The 11,513-nt window shown below is 40.0% G+C and overlaps 1 protein-coding gene across 1 annotated transcript; it reads right to left on the bottom strand.

Annotated features, from left to right (window-relative positions):
- Window positions 1–8,278: 8,278 nt before the first annotated feature.
- MARS2 (methionyl-tRNA synthetase 2, mitochondrial) lies at window positions 8,279–10,668 on the bottom strand. Its single transcript, XM_003802983.3, has one exon. The coding sequence runs from the start codon at window positions 10,635–10,637 to the stop codon at window positions 8,856–8,858; it is 1,782 nt and encodes a 593-aa protein (XP_003803031.1). The 5' UTR covers window positions 10,638–10,668; the 3' UTR covers window positions 8,279–8,855.
- Window positions 10,669–11,513: the final 845 nt, after the last annotated feature.

Below are 11,513 nucleotides of genomic sequence, written 5' to 3'. Positions count from 1 at the left end.
CTGTCTTTAGAGAATTAGTTTAAAATCTTCAGTTCAGGCTGTTTCACATATTGAGTATTTAAACATCTACCTCAACAGAGTTACCAAATGACAGGTTTTGATAACTTGGTTTAACTTGGCTAGTCTCTTTCTTACTACTCTCAATGTTATGCAATAAGATTTCACTATTTTTTATGGGGATTTTTGGTCTGAGATCACATTGATTTCCTAATTTTTACACTTAGCTACACAGTTATACATTTATATTGGTTTTTAATGCCCCAAAGCTGACAGCTCCACTTTTAGTCTCTGTGGATTATGGAAAAACAAAGAAGTGCTATAGTCTCTTTAGGCAAGAAAACTAATTTTATGACATCAGTTAACATCCAAAAACGTTTTATGTAAAATTTGTTATGAATTAACTATCTTCAAGAGGCTGATTTTTAAGTAAACAATATTTTAATAAGAAAAAACAACCTACCTTGAGGATTAACAACTAAATGTTATTTTTTTATACTAGATCAAATAATGTCATAATGAATGTTAAAAATATTTCTTTTACATCCAAGCAAAAAAATACTCATTTCAGCTCGAAACATAGCATGAAAACCCAACCATTCGCTTTCATGCAATGAACTATACATATTTTAATAATTTAAGTTAGTAGTACTTTTAATTTTCTTCCATATCCTAAAATAAGCTTCTTGTACATTGTAACTTGATTTGTTTATTTACATTCCAGTAAGGAGTTATAAAATCAAACAGAACCCATACTAATAAGTTTTGCTTTTTATATGAAATGTAAGGAATTTCCAAAAAGTAAGTTTTATAGAAATTTAAATATTAAAAGGTAATGCATTAACTTCAGTTTGCCAGGATTAGAGACTCTCTATGAACGCCTTTATACATTTCGTTAGTGACTTATATAAAAGGTAATCTAAAATATGCTATATAGGACATTTTTCATGATCTACCACTGTGATTCTGTCAACAAATCATAATAATCTGCTGTGCAAAAAAAAGTGACCACAGTACTGTATTGCTTACAAATAAACAAATCCTGAGAAATTATTTAAAACACAGAATAAGATGATTTTTGTATCTTTTGATATACACTATTTCTTAAAATGGATTTTACCTAACATAAAAATAGCTAAGAAACATAAAAATGCTTCCATTTTCATGGTGTAGCCCATGTCCAATGGCTACATTTTAGGAAAATAAAGCACTGAATATTCTTCATACCATTCATAATGAAGTCTATTAGTTTTGGGGGGTTCTTAAGAGCATGTCTTGCCTGTGATATGAGGTATAATTTACCAAGAATTGTCCAATATGTGGCATTTAAAAATGCTAACCGGGTGGTATGTGTGATAACTACAGTCAAAGGTATTTAATCTGGCTCCTGCAGGCTGGTTAGGAAAGATGTCATACAAATGCAGTAAACATTTGTTCAGTAAATTCATAGAACTTAAATTGTTAGTAAATGGATGAGTATTAATAAGTTCATTTGTATTAAAGCTGTATGTATGAAAAAGTTTCAGTGTTTGTGGCCTCAAATAAAATCTGGTTTTGTTACTATATTAGTTAATTCAAATAAAACTTTTGGATATTGATATGTTTTCATATTTAGAGATAAATGTGTATTTAAACTACTAATTAGTAAAATGTCATTTTAAAATACTTAAATTCATGAATTTGTGACAGGATACTTTCACTTCAGAGAACAGTTAGATTCTAGAATTTGGAACACTATTCTGAAAATAACAAACAAAATAACCTAAAAGAAAAAAGGGACTATACAGTTATTAAAAATTTGTCAATTTGCACCAGGACACATAAGCAGGTTTAGGATATAAACAATTGAAAGGAAAGGTGAAGTACATTACATGCCTTGGTAAAGGTAAGTACATTTTTCTAAATTTCTATTTTTGCACTCATCCATCTCATAATCTAACTATCAAGAAACCATCCTCCATAGTAAAGTGGTAAAAAGAAACCAACTTCTCATCTTGGTTGAAATACTAACTGATGTTCAATTAAAGGTTTTATTTGGACTTTTCATCTTCAGATCTTTGGATATAATTATACTACTTCCTTTTCCCCACAGTACTTAAAACAGCGCCCTCAGCATACATCGACTGATTGTGGTGTTGGTAGTAAAGATGGTGCTGAGGCTCTGGCATCAAAACAAGTTTAGTCTAGACTATGTTTCACAAGCTATATAAACCACAGAAAAGTTGCTCAGTCTCTCTGTGCCGCAGGTTCTCGTCGATTAAATACAACAGAATACAACACGTCATGGGTTTAATGGGGAAAGAGAGAACAGAAATAAGGACCAGAGAACTGTTGGTTCTCTCCCTTTAATTTCACTTATTACTGAACTAAAAATTAGAAAATCTGGCAAAATTATGACCATGGGATTAATTAACCCATTGAGAGAACTTACTGAGCAGTTGACAACTGTATTCAAAAAGCAAGTTATTATTTTACAGAGGCATACATGGAAAAAGAAAAGTTTTAGAGTTACAAAACCTTGCCTACTATAAATTGTTTTTCTGCACTTAGCAGTAAGTGTAGTACTAGTAGTAGTAAACATGAAAGACTGAAATGCTGATGTCTAAATATGAGTTTTGTATTTTTACTTTCTCAATGCATGGTTTCTCCCAATTCATGAATGGGAGTTTCACTTTCTATTTTACAGACTTAACCATTGCTTATTTTCAGTTTTTGCTTCTTACATTTGATGCTATATTTTTAGATCATACTAGTTCATAACAGTTACAACTTTTCATTGCATTATTCCATTCATATTAAGTCCAACTTTATTTTTAGTAATGGTTTCCCCATCAATATAGATTGTCTCATATTAATATTGCTGTACCAGTTTTCTTTTGGCTAATATACACCTACTATTTCCTTCTTATGTCTTCTGCCACATTTGAAGTATGTCTCTCTTGACTACATATATAGCTAGTTTTGGGGGGGGGGGAGTGTTTGTTTTTGTTTTTTTGAGACAGAGTCTCATTGTTGTCCCAGGCTAGAGTGCCATGGCATCAGCCTAGCTCACAGCAACCTCCAACTCCTGGGCTCAGGTAATCCTCCTGCCTCAGCCTCCTGAGTAGCTGGGACTAGAGGTGCCAACCATAACATCTAAATAATTTTCCTGTTTTTAGTAGAGATGGGGTCTTGCTCAGGTTGGTCTCAAAACTCCTGAGCTCAAGGGATCCTCTCCTCACCTCAGTCTTCCAGAGTGCTAAGATTCTAGGCATGAACCACCAAGCCTGGGCCTTAGAGCTAACTTTTTAACTTAATCTTGAACATTGTTGCCTGTTGGCAGAAGGTTCATTGCAAAGTTTTTTGATACATTTGTGTTTATTTCTGACATCTTATTTTAGGTGTTCTATTTATGTATTTTACCTTTTTCCTTGCCCTTTTTTTCTTTCTGTCTTTTGTTGAATTGTATTGCTTAACTTTCTTTTCATCTGGCTTGAAAGAAATACGTTTTATATGCCATTTTCATGACCTAAAATGATATAACATGTTTATTAACTTTGTATTTTTAAGATTTATAGCTTTTTAACCAATGAAAGCTTCTAGTATGGTTCAAAGAAAGCCAAACTACAAAGCTGTTTTATTTAATCTGCTCCAAAGTAAAAGTTATGATGATTTTTTAAGTATTTTAATTAGGAAAAAGAATGTGTAAGTCATATTTTTGTTGGATGTACTGAACTAAGAGAATGCAGTGATTCCAATCTGTAACAATCATAATTTAGTTTTGGAAGGTTCACCTTCATGTTAAATCCCATAAACCAGTGATTCGCAATGAATGAGAGGTACATGAACAAAGGCATGGCTCTAAGAGTGATAGCCCAGGGAAATCAGTACATTTTCCCCATTCCATACACTAAGAAAGGTAGCATTCTCCATTTCCAGTTATTCCCAGAACCGTACCTTCGGCTTACCCAGTGAGTCTTTCAGGTCCCCTACAGATGTTTCATCCAGAAATCCTTAATGATTCAAGGGCAGGGCTCATCTCTCCTTGGAGTTGTAATTTTCTTCTTGCAAATGGCATGTTTGGTTTCCTGAAACATCCTGACATCTCACGCCATCCTGTTCTTAAGAGAGGAGCTGTGGACTTTAAAATATATGGTGAATCAACTGTGACATAAGCTAAATGAGGGTGAAATTCAGTTCATCGCCAAGGATAAAACTTCTATACTATAGCCCTTGCTTACTTTGGTGAAGACCCAAGTATGGCTGAACTTCTCATTAGCAAGAGGTACAGTAGAGAGGATATTATTTCTAGTAGTCAGGGCCACAGTAAGATCATTGGGTGTGTAGTCCCTCCCAGTCCCCTTCCTCATAATGAAAATCCAGACACTGACTAATGTGATGCAGTCCCAAGCAGAGTATTTAAAATGGTCAGCTAGATCAGGTACAGTGGCTCATACCTGTAATCCTAGCACTCTGGGAGGCTGAGGCAGGTGGATAACTGGAGCTCAGGAGTTCAATACCAGCCTGAGCAAGAGCTAGACCCTATTTCTAAAAATAGCCAGGCATTATGGCAGGCACCTATAGTCCCAGCTACTCAGGAGGCAGGGGCAAGAGAATCACTTGAGTCCAAGAGTGAGGTTGCTGTGAGCTAGGATGCCACAGCATTCAACCAAGAGTCACACAGTGAGACTCTCAAAAATAAATACATACATACAATGGTCAGCTATTCCCTGTAAGGTGCATACCTTAACTCAGAGAATCTACTGTAAATAACCAAGACTACCTACTAAGGAGAAGAAGCCTCTAAATTGGTTAGTCCCTTCCTCTCTGCTCAAAGTAGATATTGGTGATATAGGAAGGCAGCTTAGACTGGGATTCTCTTGTCCTCTCTCCTGTCCAAAAAGAATAAGGCTCTTGGCTTGGCGCCTGTGGCTCAAGTGGCTAAGGTGCCAGCCACATACACCTAAAGTGGCAAGTTCGAATCCAGCCCAGGCCTGCCAAACAACAATGATGGCTGCAACCAAAAAAAAAAAAAATAGCCAGGCATTGTGGCAGGCACCTGTGGTCCAGCTACTTGGGAGGCGGAGGCAGGAGACTCGCTTGAGCCCAGGAGATGGAGGTTGCTGTGAGTTGTGATGCCACGGCACTCTACCCAAGGGGACAGCTTGAAGCTCTGTCTCAAAAAAAAAGAATAAGGCTCTTCTAGAAGGGTTAAAATCCTTAGGTTTAATCCCCTAATTAACCTTAATTAACTTAGTTCTCACTACTCTGGTCCTTCTAGAAATATTAACCTTCAAATTTGATGTGTTCCTCTTTTTGAAGAGAACAGATAAGACTCCTATCTAGATCTCGTACAAGAGGAAGGGACTGGGCCAGTTAGGTTGAGCTGAAATGATATCTTATTTTGTAAAGGATTCAAGGGCTTTCTTTTAGAATTTGTGCTCTTGGTTACCCTTGTACCCTAGCTCCCCCTAAGTTTTATGAATTAGTGAACCTTTGACACAGAAATAGACACATGGCTGTCAGTATGTCCATACCCCTTTAGGACCACTGGTATTTATTCTCTGGAAACGACAAGGACCCACTAAGGTTTACAGCACCATAGACCTCACCAATAAGAAGAGTTCTATTATCTGGTATAATGGTGGACAGTGGGGTATTGCCTCCAAAAGGCAATAAAACAGCATTAAGGACCAAGTCTTAGGTTGGTTCTAAGCCTAGACCCAACCTGAGCCTAGCCTTCCCCATAACCCAAAGTTAGACTAATGTTGGCTAACAATGCCACTATATACTATACTTATTTGGAAGAGATGGGGAAGTCAGAGATCCAGGAAATCACTCCTACCATACACCCAACAAGGCAGAACTTGTTGAATGCTTCATACTGTCACCTGCTACCACTTCATGATTTTAAGTCACCCTTGTGGAGGTTCACAACCTGACAAACTACTGGCTTTACTCAGTTTTGTAATTTCCCAGATCTAATGAGCTATGTCCCAATCACAAGTACAACCTTTAAATAATAATAATAATAATACCTGTGCCCTAGGGCCCATATTCCAGACTACACCTTTTCTTAAATACATTGGCAGTAATTTCATGTTTAATTTATTAGGTTCTTCACAGTCCAGAGTCCATTTTCCCTTAAGAAAAATGAGGTCTACCTGCAGAATAACTGTTTTCAGTGAAATCAGAGACTATTTTTTTTCTTGCTCCTGCCTATAATCACAGGTCTTCTAATTTATGAGTTCATTTATGGAATAGCCCTATGATATACAGTAGTGCCACTTAAAATATACATTGCCCATTACTTCTTACATGACTTCACAGGACTGTAGTCTACTGAGTTGACATCTTATTACCTTTCTAATGTGACATCCTACTTACACTTGATCTAGGTAGTACTATCACCTCCTGCAATACTGCTTCCAGGAATACACCAAAATGAATATTTAAGAATTTCAAGGGTAGGAGTAGAAGAAATTTACTTTCTAGTCAAGGGGTCCACAAAATACCAAATACAGTGTTATGAGGATTCTAGAAGTTTGTCATCTTCTTGCAGAAGTGGTTAGGATGCCCCCTCTTGGAAATGCAAAGCCCTCCACTTTTAAATTTTATCTACACTGCCCTTGACATTCTTAAAACTGCTGGATCTTTGACTCAAACACATCAATTGAGTACCCAAAAGCTATTTGCTTTACCTAGTATGCCTCCAACAGAGAATTGCAGTGGTTCACCTTCCATGTAATCACAGAAGTCAAATGCAACTTCCCACGTTCCTCCATTCAAAATATCCTGCCTTCTGTAATTATGCCATCTCTGGTTCACCACAACTATCCAGGTACCACAGATATCCCAAGTACCCAATTAAGTGCCTACTGATAACAAGTTTCACAAAAAGAACTCCATGAACATCTTCTAGCAAGCCAAGGTCCATTGTATTGACCACCACTAGGCCATAGGAAAAGATTATTCAAAGGGAAGATACTATAGGAACTTAATACTGCTGTACGAGTACTTCAGAAGCAGGTTTTCATCCTACTGGTTTACCAAGTATGTTTTCATTCTTCCATGTAAACACATGCCATCTTTCACTACTCTCTGCCCTACAACCCACAAGATACTATATCCTGTACCCCAGTATTCTGCCCTGGTAGTCCCAGCAGATAACCTAAATATATCATAATGGAAAGCCTAGAAATATGGAATAAAGACAGTCTGAAGGGACATTTGTGCCAACAGTCCTTCCACCTTTAGAATGCCTTTAAGCATTCTTTTCCAAGGAGTGTTTCCAAGCAACCAGAAATCCCTCACTTCACTGATGAATAAAATGGAGCTGAAGGGTGGCACCTAGAATAAAACTGGAGAAACTACCAGGACAATAGTTTACTTCATAGTATACCCTCTCCACTTGCTGCTGATACATATAACAGATATTCCAAGGCAAGTTCGCATGTTAAACTTTGGGCTAGCTGCCAAATCACCCTATAAGATATAAAGCTGGCTTACTATATTGTAGTCATTGTATAAATTGGTAACATCTTCTCTATGATGTTCTCTTATGGAGCCTTGGAGCGATTCCTAAATCCAGTTTGAGATTCCCGGAGCATTGATCATTTCCTCCCTCCCTTCACCATCATCTTCAATAAATGCAACAGAACAGATCTGAACAAAGTACTTACAAACTTTTAAACTTTAATAACTTAAGGTAAAAGTTTAACTTCAGTTATAACTACTTAAAAATAAATAAACATTTATAATAACTATTACACAATTTCTATATTGTATGATGGATCTTGACGGACCAAAAGAAATGATGAGATAAATTAAATGAACAATATCAAGACTATAAGAAATATAAAAAAAAAAATTGTCCTTTTGAATTATGTAGTTTTAGTCATACCTGTAACCTATGTTATTAAAGTTTAAAATTTTTAACGTACCAAGTACCTTAAGAGAACATTATAGTTTATCATATAAACAACATATATATAAATAACCTGATACATTTGCTTATTTGATTACTAATAGAGTATCATTTTTCAGTAGTCTGAAATAAACTGAGGATTCTGAGTTTTTTACCTGCTCTCTGTTAAAACAGTAGTGGTTGAAATGGCTAGACCTAATTTTAAGAAAAGCAGTAAAAATTTAAAGATATGCAAAATTAGAAAGCAGAAAACTTATTCTCAATATTCTGAAACCACAACCTTAAATAATTAATGTCTCAGACTAGAGCCATCTGGTGGTTGAAGTTTAATGTTAGAAAACACAAATGTTAAAAGACTATTAACAAAGTAGGGAATCCTAGTCATAGGAATTTGAGGAATTGGGATGAACGTGGGCAAAAATCATCTGGTCTATGACACTGGTTTTTAAAGGTTTAATAAAAATCTTTTTTTAACAGGCGACCCAACATATACTAACATTAGGGCTACCCTGTAAAAGCTGAGGTAGGGGGCCTCCAACTCTCTTCCAATAAAAGAATTCACTTCACTAATTAGCCCTAGAAGTAGAAGCCAGTGGAAACAAAAGCCAATGGAAACAAAAAAAAACACCATGAGAGGTAGTTTGGACAAGTAACTGCTTTGGAAGGAGGCACAATGAGAGGAGATACTATTAGCAACATTGCCTCTTACTCATCTTTCCCCCAGAGACATCTTAGACATACAGTGCACAAAGGACAGTGGTTAATGGGCATAGATAAATGAAAAAAGGGGGAACAGGTACCCAAAGGTTACAAACCTTTTTTCACAGGAGCACAGCTTATGTTTAAAGCATTTGATGCAATGCTTTAAACACTAGTGTAAATTTCCTGAAAATGAAAAATAAGAAAATAACATATTTGGTTTTTAACCACAAGCCAATTAAGAACAGGGTTTCTAGGTCCTGTGGGCTTTCATGAGCCAAGCCCTGGACTGGTCCAATCTTGGAAACAAAAGTCCAGATTCAGGTCCCAACCTCCTCCCTTCAAAAGGGCATGGATGTCCATAGAATTTAGGCAAGAAACAGAGATCTCCAAGGCTCCTCTCTGTGACAGCGACCCCCAGCCTGGACAGCAGCTTGTCAGCTAGGCTTGGGGTGACAGGCTGCAGCAAAGTTCCAAAGACTCGCAAACATTCCAAGGCCACATGAAGCACAGTACCCAGCCAGGGAGCATCTACTGGGCTCTCCCAATTCAACTTCCATGGTGCATGCCTTTGGACAAAACCATTAGTTTGGCGGACACAGTTAGACACTGCCTCTAGAGCCTTATATATCTGAAAGTTATCATAGTGGTCTGCTACTTGCTTGGGCAAAGTGGCCACTGCGCTCACCAAAGCATAGTCCTCTGCCTGAGCACGAACTGATGGCCCCAGCAATCCTGGCTCACTGGGAAAGCAGGTAGTGCAGAAGGATGGATAAGTCCCAGAAGGATTTATTCTGTTGGCAGTGCATCGGTTCAAAAGACCTCCCAAGGCATCTGCCAGTTCTGAGTCCAACAACTTAACCACTTTTTCATCGTAGTAATCACAGTCCCAGTTGGGGACGCCCTGCCGTAGGAGAAAGTAGCGGAAACCATCCACAGTATAGCGATCAAGGCAAGTCCTAGGATCCACCACGTTGCCCAGGCTCTTGGACATCTTTTGGCCACACACCGTCCAGTGGGAGTGAACACAGATGCGGCGTGGCGGGCTCAGACCGGCCCCTAACAGGAAGGCAGGCCAATAGATGGCATGGAATTTGAGAATATCCTTACCTATGATATGAGAGGTGGCTGGCCACCAAGATTTGAACTCTGCATTTGGGTAGCCAATTACAGTGAGGTAGTTGACCAAGGCATCCAGCCATACATAGATGGTCTGCGAATCGTCCCCGGGCACCGGAATGCCCCAGTGCAAGTGGCTACTCCTGCGAGACACGGACAGGTCGGGAAGCTCATCCTCCAGCCACTGAAGGACTGTATTATAGAATGGTTCGGGGGTGATCGCCTGAGGGTTGTCCCGCAGCCACCACTGGAGCGGCTCCCTAAACCGGGAAAGCCTGAAAATGTAGTTTTCTTCCTTGGTCCAGGAGACTGGATGCCCACTTTCAAGAGATACAGGACCCGAATGCCCTGAAGGGCCGGGCTGCCAAGTGACCTTGGCCTCAGGCAGGAAGCACTCGTCCGAAGCGCAATACCAACCTTCATAGAGCCCCTTGTAGAGCAGACCGCGAGCCTTCAGCACTTCCCAGAAGTGCTGTACAGCTCCCCTGTGCCGGGCCTCGGTGGTGCGAATGAAGTCAGTGGAGGAGATATCCGCCTCCTGGAAAAGCTGCTGGAACTGAGCAGAGACTCGGTCGCACAGCTCAGTAGGGGCCAGCCCGGCCGAAGCTGCAGCCTGCTGAATCTTCAGGCCATGCTCGTCGGTACCAGTGGAGAATCGTGTGGCAGCGGCCCTGGGAACTAGTAGGCGACGGTGGCGGCACAGGGCGTCCGCCAGTAGCGCCGAGTACAGGTGCCCGATGTGCGGCGCCGCGTTCACATAGAAAATGGGTGTAGTGAAGTAGGCACGCGCGTCACAAACCTCGTCGCAGACACCGAGGGAGCTCGAAGAGTAGTGGCGTGAGCCACAGCCCTCCAGGAGAGAAGCCCTACTGGCCCCCGGGCGACCTAGCAGCCGGGCGACAGAAAGTCGCAGCATGGTGCTGGCAGGGCCCAAACGGTGGGGCGGCGTCCTAGCAGCACGTGTGATGGGCGCATGCGCACCAGGTCGTGCCGCAGCTTCCGGTCGGAAAGCCAATGAAATTAGTCCGAGCGCCGGTCCTCTGCCGCTCCCTCCGCGGTTGAGTCCTGCGGTCAGGCGGGTCTCTCCGACTGCTCCGCGCCAGGAAAGCCGCTCGAGGGGCGGGGTTTGGGAGAGGTTCTGAAAGGCGATAAACTGTACGTTTGTACGCACGTAACATCCTGTGTTTCCTGCTTTAGGTTTCAATCTTACAATTATGGATCCGCCTCCCTCCCTAAGCTGAGCTGCTTGTGGCACTTTGCCGGAGTACGGCTTCTACAGATGCCTAGTCAACGTCTGAAAAGTCATAGAAATTCTTTGTGTGTATGTGTGCGCGTCCGTAACCACAATTTTATTTCTATTCCAAATTATTGTGAGGATAAAAATGTTTAGATTACATTGTTCTCACTTCCAGGATGAAGTTCCAGTTGTAAAAGAGCCCCTCACCTAAGGGGCGTGTTATATACACCCTCACAATGTGTACGGATAGGTGAGATCCCACGACGTGCCCTCCCTTCTGCTAATTGTCCTCTCTCCTTCCCCCTCCCTCCTGCCCGGTAGGAGGCTATATTTGTGTTTATTGTTCATAAGGGGCTTGTAATTGTTCATACATTGGTTTCATATTAGCATTGAGTACATTGGATATTTATTTTTCCATTCTTGCTATACTTTACTTAGAAGAATGTGTTTCAGCTCTATTTCAGGTAAATGTAAAAGACGTAAAGTGTCCATCTTTTTAAAGGTTGAGTAGTATTCCATGGTATACATATACCACAGTTTGTTGATTTGTTCATG

This window comes from Otolemur garnettii, unplaced genomic scaffold (genome assembly GCF_000181295.1).
Source record: "Otolemur garnettii isolate 467f Iridium unplaced genomic scaffold, OtoGar3 scaffold00270, whole genome shotgun sequence".
Lineage (NCBI taxonomy): Eukaryota > Metazoa > Chordata > Mammalia > Primates > Galagidae > Otolemur > Otolemur garnettii.
Note: the sequence above shows the minus strand (reverse complement) of the source record. Positions and strands in the feature narration are given on the sequence as shown.

Coding starts and splice junctions, on each gene's coding strand:
- MARS2 (XM_003802983.3), bottom strand. CDS start 10,637: ATGCTGCGACTTTCTGTCGCCCGGCTGCTAGGTCGCCCGGGGGCCAGT.